The following is a 17353-nucleotide window of genomic DNA, read 5'->3' as shown; positions in this document are numbered from 1 at the left end:
ACTTTCTCATTAGCAAGGTTAACGGTGGCTATAATCCTGATATAATGAAATTTATCAGAAAGTTCAAGTCAACAAAGATGGGCATAGAGATGGTACAGCAGAGCTCTTGAAAACATAGAAAAAATCATAAATCTATTGTGAAATAGAAAAATGGAATAAACATCATTTTCTATTGATGCAATGTAAATAAACATTAAATGAAATGAGAGTAATTTATATTCAGCTGCCAACACATAATTAAGGCAGCAATTTTCTCAAGGCTATCATGACATCCTTATTTCTCAGAGTGTATATCATGGGATTAAACATTGGGGTGACAATGGTGTAGAAAAGTGACAGAAACTTGTCTGCTTTAGAGGAATCTTTGGATTTGGGTCTTAAATAAGCAATCATTCCAGATCCAAAAAATAAAGTCACAACTATGATATGAGAGGAGCAAGTGGAGAAGGCTTTGGCTCTTCCTGCTGCTGATGGCAGCTTCAGGATGGTGGAGATGATCTTGCTGTAGGAACCAAGAACCAGCAGAAAAGGGAGCATGACAAATACCACAGCAGCTAAGAAAACCAACAGCTCATTTAGAAAAGTGTTCCCACAGGCAAGCTTAAGCATGGGGGGGATGTCACAAAAGAAGTGATTGATTTGGTTGGATCCACAAAAAGACAAGGAGAAAATCTGACTTGTCTGCCCTATCTCTGCAGGAACTCCAATGAGCCAGCAAGCAGCCACCAGCTGGAGACAGAACTTCTGGTTCATCACCAAAGGATAGTGCAGTGGGTTGCAAATGGCCACATAGCGGTCATAGGCCATCACGGTAAGGAGGAGGCACTCCACGTTTCCAAGCATAAGGACAAAACTCATCTGGGTTGCACAAGCCAGCAAAGAGATATTTCTTTCCCGAGTCCAAAGGTTTTTGAGCATTCTCGGAAGAGTGACAGAGACATAGCAGATTTCCAAAAAGGAAAAATTACCCAGGAAAAAGTACATAGGAGTCTGAAGAGACTGGTCAATGATGGTTATGAGAATAATTATGCCATTCCCCAAGACGATAATCAAATACACAAGGAAAAATATCACAAAAAGAAACATTTGAGAGTTGGTTATGTCAGAAAAGCCCAGAAGAACAAATTCCGTCCTTGCAGTGAGGTTTACTTCTGCTTGGTTTTTGTGATGTCCCATCTGTGAAAATAATGAAATTAACTATTTCTCTTTCTGGTTTGTTTGCCAATTCAATAGAACAAAGAGACCTAGGCTTATGAGAAAATATAATTTTTATCCTCCATTCATTTCCCTCACTTCATATTTCACATTTGAAGAATTCAAAGGAGCCCTACTGGAAAATATAGGTTGATTTCCAAATATTCCAATATGCTTAATATCTATTACTAGTTTTTAATTTAAATGAAAGTGATGTGCTTTAGAATTATTTATTTTTCAATTTTAATGAGTCTAGACAAAATAGATTAATTTTATTCCTCATATTAGACAGAAATATAAGTCAGAAATATTAATATAACATTTTCTGAGTGGTTAAGCCACCACCAAATTCTGAGTTCCCTTTTGGGGTATGTGTGTGAGGGGAAGGGAAGGAGGTAATTTCTAAACTTTTCCACAAAATATTTTGCAAGTATGAACAAAACATTTACTATGTGGTAAGGCTTTTATTAAAGGTAAGTTACTCTGTATTTATGGAGATTATTAGAAACCATTATTCAATTTATCTATCTAAATGATATAAGCTTTATAAGTCCACGGGTATACATTACAAGATAATGTGATGATCTGATCATGCAGCAGACAGTTGATGAATTTCTTTTGAAGGCTATATTCCTTAATTAATAAGGATGAAATTCACAGAAGATATGGTTTCTGAAATCACGCTAGTAAAATCTGCACTGTACTGTATTGCACTGTCCTCCCATTGTTCATTGACTTGCTTGAGAGGGCCCAGTAACATCTCCTTTGTAGGCTTGTTGTTACTGTGTTTGGCTTTTCGAATATATCACGGGTAGCCTGCCAGGCTTTGCTGTGTGGGCAAGATACTCTCTGTAGCTTGCCAGGCTCCCTGAGAGGGGGAGAGGAATCAAACTTGTGTCGGCCGTGTGGGCCATGTGCAAGGCAAACGCCCTACATGCTGCTAAAATCTAACCTCAAGTATTTTTTCTATTATTCTTCCTCTTTAGGTAAAATAATTTCATTCCCATGTTGGAGTAAATAATTCAAAAATAAGTATGAACACTGAATTATTGTAATATGTGATTATTCTCAAAACCTTCTGAAATAGATAATATATATTAATTTATAAAACAATATAGACAAGCATATATATTTTTGTTAGATAATAAGAACTACAGAAACTCTATAACATTGTCATGTTTTAAGACACAACTGGAGAATTTTGAAATTTCAAGAAGAAAGTCTATGAGTGCAGTATTAAATAACAATTGGTAAAATAGAAAGTAAAAATGATTTTGACTAAGCTGCTATTACATTATTTAAATAGTGTGAGGTAAATAAATTCAGAAAAAAATCTAATAGGTGCTCACTCATGCTCATGACTGTTTTGAAACTGTGTGAAAGATGCTGTGACATGTTCTTAGAGGCACTTTCTGGCTTCCTATTACCCCAGATCTCTCTTTTCTCATTCCTTTTGTATGTTTTTTCTCCCTCTAACACTAAAATACCTGAGACATGAGGGGTCTGGTTATTTTCCTGTCTGGGATTGAATCAGACTCAAGAAAATTGTTAAGTGTCTTCTAAGGTGTGTATATCTGATTTTGCAGAGAACTAAAATAATAGACACTGTTCAAATGCAGCATCCCTCACTTATAAAGAGGAGTAAAAGATTTTTACATGAAAAAACAATTAAATTCAAATCTAATACACCATTTTAAAGAAAGGCATAATTCAAAATTAATTCTTTAATTCGTAATATTTATGAATATGACTTCAATTGCTAAACAAAATATTTTAACTGAATAACTACAACATCCTAAAAGATAAGTCATAAGTACATAACACAAAGCATATACAACTTTTATATCATTCTCAATGTGGAACAAAATAATAATCATAACTATTTACACTGTATGCTCTTCAAATTACCTCATTTTTTCAAATATTAAAATATTAGTTAAGGAAAATTATTTCATATTCCTTCCACTTAAAAATTATCAGGATTCTCTTGAAAATTTCAAGTTATTTTTAAAGGGGAGAATGTGACAATATTCTTATTTACTTTCATATTGATTCTATCAACATCTCTATTTAGTAATGTATGTTTCCATACTTAATATTAGTTGGCAACTTATGGTAAAAGAATAATATTTCATTAATTTGTAAATATTTAATGTTAATTAAAATATAGAAGTAAAAATTTTAGAAGTGAGAAAACAACAAGTTTTATCAGACTTTCAACCCACCTTTAAAATATCCACACTTTTCAAGACTAAAAATGTCTCATATATTTAAAATTTATCGCTACTCCCATAGGGTCTTTAAAACTAGACCAATTAAAATAGCTAATGAAAATAACACCACTGAGAGTCTGAGTTTTCTTTACTATTTGGATCACATCCAGCTGTGTCCAGGACTTATTCTGGCCTCTGTACTCAGGGATCACTGCCAGCAAGATTCAGGGAACCGTATCTTCCAGGGAAGGTACCAGCGTAGGCAACAAGCAAAGCAAGTGCCTTACCTATGTATACTGGCTTTCCAGCCTTTTGATATTTGTGTTATTTACTTTTTAAATTTACTTTTAAAATTTTATCTTTATAAAGTTGTTCAAAATAATTTATACATTCAATATTCCAACACCAATACCACCACCATTATACCTTCCAACCACATTATTTTGAATTCCCCCTGTCTCTAAAGTCTGCCCCCCAAATCGGACCTAACTAATTTATTTTGTATTGCTTGTTATGATTAACCCATTAAAAATGATCAAAGAGTTTCCTTAGAGGAAAGTATGTGAAGATTATTATATCTCATTCTGGAACCATTAAGCCCTTGTATAAGATATCACTAACATGTTGTTACAGACGGAGCCTTATATGTGTATGAGTTAATATATATGTATATATATACATATATACATATGCATATTCTTTTTTTATTAGTGAAACACCATGAGGTACAGTTGTAGACTTAAAAATTTTTGTGCTTGGGTTTCAGTAGTACAATGATCAAGTACCCATCCCTCCACCAATATCATCTTTAAAACCCAGTGAAATGCCAAAATTTATATGGTTCAGCTAAAAATTTAATTGAACCCACTAATAATAGGTTCATAGATTAATTTGAGTTTCAAATATGAGTTTTAGCTTATTTTGAAGAAAAATTTATAACAAGCTTGTTATTGACCCTAGTTCCATCCTACTATATGCTGGTCATTCAGTGTTTTCTCATACCTAGATGCTTGCTGTTCCTCAGGTTTTATAACAAAATTATTACTGAATACCCAGTCATAAAATGCATGCATTCATAATTTACATGTACACACAGAAGTTTTGCTACATTTTTTTTTTTAATCCCAAGCACCACCAGGAGTGATTCTTGAGTGCAGAGCCAGGAATAATCCTTAAGCATGGCCACCACCAAAATAAAATAAAATTTAAAATGTTAATAAGGTAAATGCATATGATTTATTTATGACCATCCAAAACCAAAATCTTGGACCTACATAAGGCTGAACAGACTGGAGTAAATCAGAGACTGGTGTGTCAGCCTGGTGCCTACCGAAACAGAGCCCTTAGCAACCACTTGTTTCCACAACCCAGAATTGCGGTCATGCTCCCAGATGGACTCCACCATCTTGGGACATACCTTGCAGAGATACAATTTGCTCAACAATTCGGATATGTGACTTTTGTGACTGAAATCTCCAGACTTTTTCTGGGTTCGGAGGGACTACCTCTCCCAACCTCCCTGTACTTCTGAAAGCCTCAGCAATCGTGTCCACGCCCCAAAGTTGCTGAACAGTTAAAAAAATACTCCAGGCTTACCTTCCCAATAAAAATATTGAACATCCTGAACCAAAAATAATAAAAAACAAATAAGCAAACAAAGATAAAAGCATTTTTTGATTATGTTTAAGGCAAAGCAAGGAGCACATTAACCCTCACACTATCTCTTCATCCAGGAGCAGGCTAAATGTACTGATACAGGCTATCAAATCAGATATTCTGAACTTTATTTTCTTGAGAGGAGCATATAAAGGATTAAAAGCTTGATTAAATGATGGTGAAAAATGTTTAAATTGGAAGTGGAGCAGCTATATCACCTCAGCTACTCAAGACAGGAATTCAAATGTTGGGGTAGTGATAAGGTATATGCCTTTGTGAAAGAAATCATTGACAGAATTAGAAGCATAAGGAAAATGTGTCATGGAATTAGGATGCTTGCGAAGACCCATACATATTCTTTGTTGTATTTATGTACTCTTTTTTGGACATAATTCTCCACTGCAGTGAGAGGCTATCGACCTAACTGGGACTGGTAATGGACATTCAGACCTGAGACAGCCAATTTTCTTTTTATTTTCCTCAGATCATATATGTATCCTACTAATAAGTATTTTGTGAGTTTCTGTAAGTGCCGGGACATCTCAAGAGAACAGACATCTGCTAATACATTCTGAAGAAGCAATCAGAGGAATTAATTTCCTTATAGAAGTTTCCTGAAAGTTGACATTTTTGAGGCTTCCATGATGGATTCATGCAACCCGCTTTTATCTAGCAACAAAAAATCTGCTGAATAGTCTGTGTCCTAACTGGGTCATTTCTTAGTCTCAAAATTGGAACTTTGTTATTTAGTATTCACCATAAAGGGTTAAGTGGTACAAAAATATCAGAAGAGATTTGTGATTTAAGACCAAGAAACACACACTGTGGTATAAGAAGACATACTCTATCAAATTTGTGGGAAATATATTTATAATAGGAGCATTAGGCCCCTAGAAAAAATGTCAAAGTTGGAGTTTTCTACATATCTAACTTTGTAATGGCAAATGTACCCACTAATTGGGAAAGTTAGTAATAAAAGGTATCTCAGGGAGTTAGGAAACAAAGATCATCGGTCCAGTTTCCAAGACAAAGTGGGCACAGATATTGTAAGAGAATAAAAGCAGTGATCAGAATAGTATAGGGAAAAGATAGGCTTTTTGTATATTATAGTATAGCCAAAAGATGGTTGGTGATAGTTTTACTAAAACTATGATACTTAGGAAGCCTATTAAATTCTCATATGATTAAAAATATTCAGTTAAATGAGCCAAACTCTAGTCAAAAATATTAAACAATGACTAGGGCTTCATAGTCAATTTCCAGTTTACAGATCCAGAAATTCTTGAATGAAAGGGAAGTTCTGACTCTTGGACCTAGTAGACCACTGAAAATTTACCATGATTTCTCTCCAGTCTTATACTAATGGAAAGAAGGAAGGAAGGAAGAAAGGAAGGAAGGAAGGAAGGAAGGAAGGAAGGAAGGAAGGAAGGAGAGAAAGAAAGAAAGAAAGAAAGAAAGAAAGAAAGAAAGAAAGAAAGAAAGAAAGAAAGAAAGAAGACCCAAAATGTCTTCAGCAATGTCACTGCATTGGGTGAAAGTAATTTTTCTAGATTATTGAACAGTCATTAGGAACTATTTTTTTATTTCAGGCGGTCAAAATATCTCAGTGGCTTTCTATTCAGAGTAGATCCATCTAGATGTAAAGGTATCAACAGAATTGTTCATTTATTCCAGTATTTATTGAGACATCATGATTTACTATACTGCCAGTGACTAAGAGGTGTAAAGGGAGGAATCAAATAAAATGTGTGAAGGGGGTCAAAAATCAACATAAACTTTTATAAAAAGAAGTTACTGGAATATAGAACTAAAATCAAGTATTTTTTAATTTTTTATTTTATTTATTTTTTTATTAAAAAATTTCAATAGTGAGACATCATGAGGTACAGTTGCAGACTTACACATTTTTGCGTTTGGGTTTCACTTATACAATGATCAAATACCCATCCTTCCACCGGTGCCCATTTCCCACCACCAAGGATCCCAGTATCTCTCCCACCCCGTATCCCCCAATCCCACCCTGCCTCTGTGGCAGGGCGTTCCCTTTTGTTCTCTCTTTCTTTTTGGGTGTTGTGGTTTGCAAAAGAGGCAATGGGTGACAATCATGTTTAGTCTATAGTCTACTTTTCGCATGCTTCTCCCATCCTGGGAGGATCCTCCCAACACCTTTATTTGGTGTTCCCTTCTTTATCTGAGCTCCCTTTTCCCCTCGTATGTGTGGCCAACCAAACAACCACAAATAAAGTATTTTGACTATAGTTAATAATGCTATGTTGTATAAAAGTTCCTAATAGACTTAGATCTTAAGAGCTCTCGTTTAAGATAAAGAAATCTGAGTTTGGGGACCTGAGAGATATTACTGGATTATGGCACTTGTATGGTAAAGCCAACCCTGGTTCAATGCCTAGTATCACAAATAGTCCTAGAAGCACTATCAGGTATTATCTCAACACAGAGAGTCAGAAATTAACCCTTATCATTAACTTTTTTTTTCCTCAGGGTTATCCACCACACCCACTAATACTCCGGAGATATTCCTGGTGCTGTGCTTAGGAGTAACCCCTGACAATTCTCAGGGGACTATGTATGGTGCCTGGGATCAAAACTGGGTCAGCAGGATTTAAAGCTAACACCTTCACCCTTGTACTATGCATCCAGTTCCCTGGTTTCCCTTCCCTACATTGTGTATATGTTACATCTTCTTTATGCATTTATTCATCAGTAGACATTTAGATTTCTTCCATATTTTAGCTCCTATAAGAACATAGCAGTGGTAATGAAGGTGATGTTATCTTTTAAGATTCTGAAATTGTTTCCTGTGAATACATATCCCCAGAAATGATATTGATAGCATAGTATTTCTATTTTTATTTTTTATTTTTTTATTTTTATTTTTTGAGGAAACTACATAATTTTTCCATATATACTAATGGGACTGCACCAATATACATTCCCATAAACAGACATTGTGTCATTCACTAATGGGAATAATAAGATAAACTCAACTCTATCATTAGAACATAGACCATACCCATAGTCAACTGCCATGTGTTGTTATACTAAAATTTTCAATTACCAGTATAGTGAGATAAAATTCCTATACTTCCACAGACATACCATCGTATCCTTAGTAAATCACATTCCTTGAGAGAAAGGACTTCGTCTTATTGCACCTCTTTATCCTCATCTTCTAGGAAAATGCCAGAGACATTTCAGCCTTAATATGACCCTCACATAAGTTTCAACAAAGAGAAAAATATAATTCAATAATTATGTGGTTGATATTTCAATATATTAAGTTTGTAAATAATCTGAAAATATCATTCATCTAATCTCTATTTAGCAAATTCTTTGTCAGTACTTTAAAAAAACATTAATGCCAGATGATAAAGCAGTGGACTGGTCTGCTTTTTCATGGAAGTGGTCAGAAGACAGGAGGATCTTGGCACATAAGGGGAGTTAAATGAGAATAGAGGGTTGTGGGTATTGTTCCCTTCCAGTTTCCTTAGTCAGCTGCTTTGCACATTTGCTCTTGCACTTGCTCTTTTGAATAACCCATTTTGTGAATTGGTTCAAAAGTCAGAAAAGTAAAACAACATGTTTAAAAAGTGACATTTGGAATGCTTCTGCTGCCTAAATAGTGATCACTACATTTTCCCCATCACTGGAGTTGGTCTGTCTTCACAGAAACAAAAAGCAGAAGTTAGGAAATGCGGGCCATGAAAATTTATTTTAATTTTTGGGCAGATGTGATATATCTTTAGAAATTAATAATATCCATCAGCTGTACCTCTCTTTGAAAACCTTGATTATTTTCTTCAATCTTAGCATAATGACTTTCTTAGCATAATTAGCTTAATTCTTAGAATAATTAGTTTTCTCTTAAATCTTCTAGTAAGTCTTTTGCTGCTTGGATTTAAGCATGATAAGAGAATGTAAACACCTGTTAAGTATTGCACTATAGCACTTTCCTCCCATTGTTCATTGATTTGCTTGAGTAAGCTTTTTGTTACCGTCTTTGGCATATCGAATATGCCATGAGGAGCTTGTCTGGCTCTGCCATGCAGGCGGGATATTCTTGGTAGCTTGCCAGACTCTCCGAGAGGGGTAGAGGAATCGAACTCGGGTCAGCCGTGTACAAGGCAAATGCCCTACCCGTTGTGCTATTGCTCCAGCCTTTAAGTATTGCAGGGGAGAATAAATATAGGGCTTGTGCTATTTGCCTTTTATCAGCCGACAGATTTAATCCCAAACTCCACATGCTTCTCCAAGCATCACTGGATATAGTCCCTGAGTCCCCAGTATGCTCCTCAGTGTAATCTGAGTAATTCTGGACACTACTGGGTCCTAGCAGTACTGCCTTCTTAGACCCTTCCATTAAGCTGCTAGACCAGTTAGCAAGAACCACAGGTAACACAAGCTTTGTGAGCACCTCTTGGGAGTATCCCCAAGATCTGTATTGTTTTGTATAATTATACTTTTAATGATTATGCTTTTAATAATTATACTTAATAGAAGTATATGTGTATTTTATATAAGCAAATTAATGTCTTTATTTTATATGAATATAATTACTATGTTGTCAAATTTCTATTAAAAAACTTGCACAGATAGAGTAACCAGGTGAAGAAAACATTAAACAGGGATTGTTTTTGGTGTTTTACTTTTAGGACTTATTCTTTGTTTTTTTTCAAATGATTTATGTGTGAATTGAGCAACCTAATGGTCAGATTCACCACATTTGAATTGTTTATCTCACATATGTAGCAAAAAATAGGAAACTAATAAAAAAATTTAGTGTGGATTGAAAACAAAATGAATAAAAAGATAATAATTCTGAGCTTGATCATTAATATTGGAATCTCCATCATCACCACTTGGAATCATTCTAGTGGCCCAGAATTTTTCTAAGCCAAGTGCCAAGCTGCCTGGAAATTTATCTGAGGAGTAGAAGAGGCTGTGACCCCTTTAAATACTCATGGACTTCGCATCCATAATAAAACAAAAATTGAAACCACATGAGTTGTGGTTGTTTAGAAGTTTTATTTTCCAATTTATATGTTCTGAGAAAATATATAAAGGTAGATAGATGATAGGTAAGCAGATCAGATAGATAGCTAGACAGTCCAACAGACGAATAGATGAATAACCATTTTGTGAAAAAGAAAACACACACAGTACAACAACTTTTAATGAATCTGAGTTATTCCAGATAATTTTATAGTTTATATTGGGCTTGCATAAAATTATTATTTAACTTACAACTGACAATTGAATTTAAATTCAACAAAAATATGAGAACACTCAAGTGAGTCTCCTACCTAAAATGAACCAAATTAATGTAAGAAGTTATGCCTTTGAGTCATTGTATTTCAATAGAAATTTCCTCAGTGCTATCATAACATCTTTGTTTCTCAGGCAATATATCATGGGATTAAACATGGGTATGACAATGGTATATATAAGGGAAAGTATTTTTTCCATCCCTGTGGAGGGACTCGATATTGGCTTGAAGTATACAATGATGCCCGATCCGAAGAATAAAATCACAACGGTGAGATGAGAAGAGCAAGTTGAGAAGGCTTTCGCTCTCCCAGTTGCTGATGGCAGCTTCAGGATGGTGGAGATAATATTCACATATGAACCCAGTATTAGTGTAAAAGGAGTGGCAGCAACAAGAACAGCAATCACATAAACCAACATCTCAGTCATAAACACGTCCCCGCAAGCAAGCTGAACTACTGGTGGTATATCACAGAAGAAATGATTTAGCTGGTTAGAACCGCAGAAGGACAAAGAGAAGACCCAGGAGGTGAAGCCGGTGTATACTGGAATGGCACTGACCCAACAGACAGCAGCCAGTTGAAAGCACAGTCTATTGTTCATGATGAGATGGTAGAGCAAGGGGTTGCAAATGGCCACATACCTGTCATAAGCCATGACGGTGAGAAAGAAACACTCCGCAGCACCCAAGATCAGAAAGAAATACATTTGAATAGCACAGGCCACAAAGGAAATACTTCTGTTTTGTCTTTGAAGATCTGCTAATAATCTGGGGGCAGTCACTGTCACAAAGCAAATTTCCAAGAAAGAAAAATTGCTGAGGAAAAAGTACATGGGCGTCTTGAGTGCAGCGTCAATCTTGGTTATTATGAGAATGAGGCTATTTCCCATTAAAATTGTTGCATAGATTATCAAAAACACTCCAAAAAGAAAGCCTTGAAGTTCAGGCACATCAGAAAAACTGATCAAAATGAATTCCACTACTTTAGTATGGTTTTCCCTCAGGGGATTTTGTCCTGATGATTCCATCTATGGAGAGAAAAATGGTTTAAATGAATTAAGGGCCTTGTAGTGCAAAATGGGACATGTTTAACAATTATTTTCTAATCTACTGACAGAGGACAGACATCCTGTTTGTTTTCTATTCTGGATTGTATATTTTAAAGCTAGAGTTCTACAATAGCAAAGTGAAACAAAATAATATTCCTAAACTCTCTTCCTCCTGTTCATTTTCAAATGACGGATATAGCAATAAAACAGCAAAGCAGATTAAGAATAAGACAATAACTGCTAGGGAAACATTTCAACAAACATAAAAGTATGAGTTGAATACTTTGTTCCCTGGCATTGCATGGCAGTCTGAGAAACCATCAGGAGCAATCCAGGAGCACAGAGTGGGAATTTGTCTCAGCACTACAAGGTTTGGTACCACCCCCCCCCCAAATAAAGAAAGAATGAAATATGTCTGTCAGTTTATTCTCAAATTTTACCTGACTACGTAGAGACAAATGTCTCGCCTTCCTCATCTTTTTGGTCTCAGAACTGCTTTGTTTTTTGTTTGTTTGTTTGTTTTTGTTTTTTTAGGGATCACACCAGGCATGTGAACAACCAGCGGTTACTCCTGGTTCTTCTGCACTCAGGAATTACTCCTGGTGGGTCTCAGGGTACCATATAGAATTCTGGACATGGATCTCAGGTCACCACATGCAAGGCACTACCCTCTGTACTATTTTTCCAATCCCCCAAGTATTCCATTGATGATGATGACGACGACGACGACGACGATGATGATGATGATGATGATGATGATTGATCATGATGATCATGTTTTGGACCAAACACGGAAGTGCTTAGGCTTACTCCTTGCTCTGCTTTCTGGTGGTACCCACTGTACTTTTGATCCAGCCCCTTTCTAACTACTTTTTTGTTTTCCTGCCTAGCAACTTCCGATGAAGATGTTTATTTGATTCCTTCACATTTGGTTTTCTGCTTTCCTTTGAACTCTATTGCAGATGACCAAGAAAAGGTGGTCGATAGACTGCTCTGCAGCTCTACTTCAACCCAGGCCACTGACTGGTGGACACGAAACATAGACAACTCTGAACTGCAGCAAAGGAAACATAATTTCCCTCTACCAATTGCTATCAGCAAGTTTTCATTAAGAATTATACGTCATAGAAATACTTTTTTTGCTGGATGCTTAGAATGTAAAATTATTAAATAAGATTTTTGCTATTTGCTGAAAGTAGACTATAGACCAAACATGATTGCCACCCATTGCCTTTTTTGAAAACCACAACACTCAATAGGAGAGAGAGAACAAAAGGGAATTCCCTGCCAACAGAGGCAGGGTGGGATGGGGGGGTTGGGGGGTGGGAGGGATACTGGGATCCGTGGTGGTGGGAAATGGGCACTGGTGGAGGGATGGGTATTTGATCATTGTATAATTGAAACCCAAGCACAAAAATTTGTAAGTCTACAACTGTACCTCATAGTGTCTCACTAATAAAAATTAAAATTAAAACATAAAAAAAGATTTTTGCTATAATATAGCTTCAATTCTATCTGTCCCCCCAGACCAGTTTTAACAGTTCTACTTATATTGAAAAGTTTAGACATTTAGGAGTATTTATGCAATTATTTTATTAGGTGGTCAGGCAAGAAAAAAATGCTAAAAGTATGTGATCTGAAGGCTCACACTAATTCAAAACAAAATTCACATATACCTTGTTTGTCTTTCCTACCTCAAATAGAAGTTCCTGAACACATATATTTTTAATACACAGTGTATTAAAAATACCCATGCTGAGTTTGAGTGGTACTGACCCAGGTTGAAATACTTGGGCATCCCTTATGTTCCCCCCCCCCTCAGTACCACCAGGATTAATTCCTGAGTGTAGAGCCAGGAAAATCCTTGAGCAATACTGTGTGTGCCCACCCACCCCAAAATAAAATAAACAAATAAAAGACAATGGAAATATATTTCAGGAATAAAAAGTCCTTATCTCCTTAAACTCTTTTACCAATAGATGGCTCCTTGCTTTTGTGGGTATGCTTATAAATATTTGATGGTGGACAATTGCAAGTGATTTCCCACTAACCTCAGCAGTCATGCTCTATTAACTAAAATGCTGGCTGACCTAAGATCCTATTGATAGACATAAAATGAAATTATTAAAGTTATGGTACTAAGCTTTCTGGGCTCTCTGAGAGAGGCAGATGAATCGAACTTGGCTCGGCCCGGCTGGCAATGCACAAGGCAAATGCCCTACCACTGTGCTAAGGGGGGCCTGGAGCGATAGCACAGCTGTAGGGCATTTGCCTTACAAGCGGCCAACATGGCCGACCTTAGTTCGATTCCTCCGCGCCTCCCGGAGAGTCCGGCAAGCTACCGAGAGTAACTTGCCCGCACGGCAGAGCCTGGCAAGCTACCCGTGACTTATTCGATATGCCAAAACACAGCAACAACAAGTCTCATGATGGAGACGTTACTGGGCCTGCTCGAGCAAATCGATGAACAACAGGAGGACCGAGACTGTGATGATACTAAGACTTTGGATAAATTAGTGGAGTTTAATTTTCTTTGCTGTGAGATTCTAGTCTTTAGTATTATACACTGTGTAATGCACACAGTATTAACTATATGAGACTCAATTAGTATTAAGGGTAAATAGTACAATCTTTATTAAGTAACTGAGATTAAAATGGGCAGTTATATGCTATATATAGCATTGCTATCTCAAATTACATACTTCATTATCTTGAACTTTTGCTTATCTTTATCTAGTCATGAATTGGATTGTTTTGTAACTAGGTAAGAATCCTCCAGGTAAGAATTTAGCAAAAGCTTAAGAATAATAAATATCCAAAGACAACAGTGACTAAGAGTTGGTCTACAAAAACTAAAGTATTTCAAGATATGTGAAGAACAGGGAGATTAGCTTGAAACTTTAGTGAAGGGACACTGACACTTTGTGTCAGTGGCATTGGAACACGATATGACTGTAACTTTATTAACAATTTTGTAAAGCATAACTGAGACATTATTAAAAATTAAGACATTAGTAAAAATTTATTCAAACAAAGAATACTAAAATTATAATTAGGTGTTTAGTCTATGCTGGGAAAATCTCAACAAGCAGAAGTACTTAGAAAGAGAAAGGACTCTAATTTAATAGACCTTAAATTACTTTTTTCTCTCATCTATACCATTCTTTTATATTTTGAAAAATAAGAAGCTTTTCTTTTAAAAAACTTAAAAGCAGGGATGGAGTGATGGTACACTGAGAGAGATGCCCGCCTTGGCCATGCTCTACGTTTTCATCCATGGAACAACATATATTCGCCCAAACACCGCCAGGAGTTATCCCTGGGCACAGCGACAGGAGTTAGCCTGCAGTATGGCCAGATATGTTCCCCGAAAGCCCCCAAACCTAAAACCTAGACATTCCCCTAATAATCCTTTCTACATGTGTTTCCTTTTCTGAGCTTGATTGGTTTTCTACATGATTAATGAATGGAGTATTAGAGATACTACCATAGAAAGGTAAGTTTCATATTGTATTAGTTGAAAACATGTTCTGTACAAATATACTCTGTACAGCAATACAGGGCAGAGACACCTAGTTATTTGTAACCTCATAGTTCATAGTTTTTTATGAACATTTATTATATGCAAATTGCCTTATTATTTATTCACACAAAATATATCACCTGTATATACTCTTTCATAGCACTGTAGCACTGTAGCACTGTCTTTCTGTTGTTCATGGATTTGCTTGAATGGGGACCAGTAACGTCTCCTTTATGAGACGTGTTACTCTTTTTGGCATATCGAATACGCCATGGGAAGTTTGCCAGGCTCTGCCATGCGGGATACTCTTTTGTAGACTTTTAAATGTTGCAGACACTATTGCTATTCTTTTGTGTGTATGTGTATATAAAGATGAAGAGGTAGTGAGGGATTGAAAAGAATTTACACAAGATTAAAAACCTAGTACATGACCCAGAAAACTTCAGACTTGATAGTGTATCCCAGATAATACACTCTTAATAAGAATTCAGTGGGCTTCATGATTTACACAATGGAAAATGCTATTTAGTAATATCCTGAATAATACTAATAAAATAATATAAAACTCTTTACATTAAAATAGACTCACGTTCATTTTATCTGGTTTCTGTTTTTGAGCCACACCTGGTGGTGCTCAGCTTTTGCTTCTGACTCTGTGCTCAGGGATCACTCCTGGTGGAGCTTGAGGACCACATAGGGTGACAGAGATTTAACCTGAATTGACTGAGTGCAAGCCATATGCTCTATTCACTGCACTGTCTTTTTGGCCCTCATATCCATTTTAAACCTCATTTATTATTAGAAATGAAAAACTATGTATGGTAAAGTCTTTTTATTTGCTGTCGTCCAAAAGGTCTTATATTCCAATTGGCTTTTTTTTTTGGAAGAAAGGAAATAATCATTTTAAAATGTGTTATTTAGTTCAAAAACACACTGCAAGAACTGGAGAGAAATTTCAATCTATTACATGCATGATTTACCTGTAGCTATGTAGGAATCCAAACTCTACTCTTGGAAATGCATGTCCCCTAAGCACCGCCAGGATTGACTCCAAGCAATGTGACTCCAAACGCTAAACTTACTGTAGTTCCTGAGTATCACTAGGTATTGGCTGAAAATCAAAATAATAATAATACACTAAAATTAAAATAATAAGAATAAAAAATTATTTCTTATCCTTTATTATTATGGATAAGCCAGCATGACATATTTACAAAATAATATCTTATGTAGCAGATCTGTAGTTTAAATTATCAGGTAACCAATTCAGCTATTATTTTTTTCTTTGCCTCATACTTCATTTAAATGCACAGTAAATATTAGAGAAAGAAACTCACACTGCATTCACTGTGGGGACATCATCTTGCCAAACGTGCTGCATTTTAAACATAACAATCTCTTTATCAAGTAGTAACAAAAAATAGCCAAGACTGTGGTTAAATTAGTACTGCTTCAAAATTACTCTCTCGATGGAATATTGTCTGCGGGCTACTAGTTGCCTGACTACACCTATTTACCTGCTTCTCTGTAGTGTCCTGGGAGAATTAAGCATGTTTCTTGTGAAAAACTATCAATGACATTTATAGCCTTTCAGTTGGACTATTTTTGTGTTTGAAGTTTGAGGATGCAAAACTTAAAATTATCTTAAAAATTACAAATATTAATCAACAATGTGTTATTTTTTATGTATTTTTGATTTATTACAGTAATATTGACCTGTATGAGCATTAAAAACATATTAATTATTAAAACATATTTATGTTTTAGAGCCCCTATATTATACCATGTCCAACATCAAAGTGCTGATATTCTGAACTTATCCTCATCCTTAATTATATTTGTTATTTCCTGCATTATTTTTTGAGAATTAAGACACTATCAGGTGTGAGGGGATAACTCATTATAATTTTTATTTGCCAATAAATAGTCGAACATGTTTTAATATTACTGTTAGCAATTTGCATGCTTACTTTTGGAAAACATCTATTTATGTCATTTGCTAATTTGTTTTGCTTTTTTGGGTCACACCTGGCGATGCACAGGGGTTACTCCAGGGTCTGCACTCAGGAATCACTCCTGGCGGTGCTCAAGGAACCATATGAGATGCTGGGAATCGAACCCGGGTCGGCCACGTGCAAGGCAAACGCCCTACCCACTGTGCTATCACCCCAGCCCCTCATTTGCTGATTTTTTAAAATTGGGCTGTTTATGTTTTCTTGTTGCTGTTATCATTATGGAGTTGTAAATTTGTCTTCTAACTTAAGGATATTAATTTCTTATTAGATATATGGTTTATGAATGATGCCTCCCATTTTATAGGTTTTTGTTGTATTTTTTGATTCTTACTTTTGACCTATAAATTCTGCTATTGTGTATGTGCTTTTGAGATACAAAAAAATAATTGACAAAAGAAATATTGTTGTCTTCCCCTTAT

At 35.7% G+C, this 17353-nt stretch overlaps 2 protein-coding genes across 2 annotated transcripts; both read right to left on the bottom strand.

The window, feature by feature from the left end:
- Window positions 1-237: 237 nt before the first annotated feature.
- LOC130044912 (olfactory receptor 10AG1-like) lies at window positions 238-1176 on the bottom strand. Its single transcript, XM_056137586.1, has one exon. The coding sequence runs from the start codon at window positions 1174-1176 to the stop codon at window positions 238-240; it is 939 nt and encodes a 312-aa protein (XP_055993561.1).
- A 9236-nt stretch (window positions 1177-10412) lies between these two features.
- Window positions 10413-11375, bottom strand: LOC130042336 (olfactory receptor 10AG1-like). The gene has a single exon (XM_056134500.1). The coding sequence runs from the start codon at window positions 11373-11375 to the stop codon at window positions 10413-10415; it is 963 nt and encodes a 320-aa protein (XP_055990475.1).
- Window positions 11376-17353: the final 5978 nt, after the last annotated feature.

This window comes from Sorex fumeus, unplaced genomic scaffold (genome assembly GCF_029834395.1).
Source record: "Sorex fumeus unplaced genomic scaffold, SorFum_2.1 ptg000007l, whole genome shotgun sequence".
NCBI classification, from domain to species: Eukaryota; Metazoa; Chordata; class Mammalia; order Eulipotyphla; family Soricidae; genus Sorex; species Sorex fumeus.
The sequence above is the reverse complement of the archived record's forward strand: the minus strand, read 5'-3'. Positions and strand labels throughout refer to the sequence as shown.

What these genes read in the sequence shown, in the direction of transcription:
- LOC130044912 (XM_056137586.1), bottom strand. Translation starts at nt 1,176, where the DNA reads ATGGGACATCACAAAAACCAAGCAGAAGTAAACCTCACTGCAAGGACG.
- LOC130042336 (XM_056134500.1), bottom strand. Translation starts at nt 11,375, where the DNA reads ATGGAATCATCAGGACAAAATCCCCTGAGGGAAAACCATACTAAAGTA.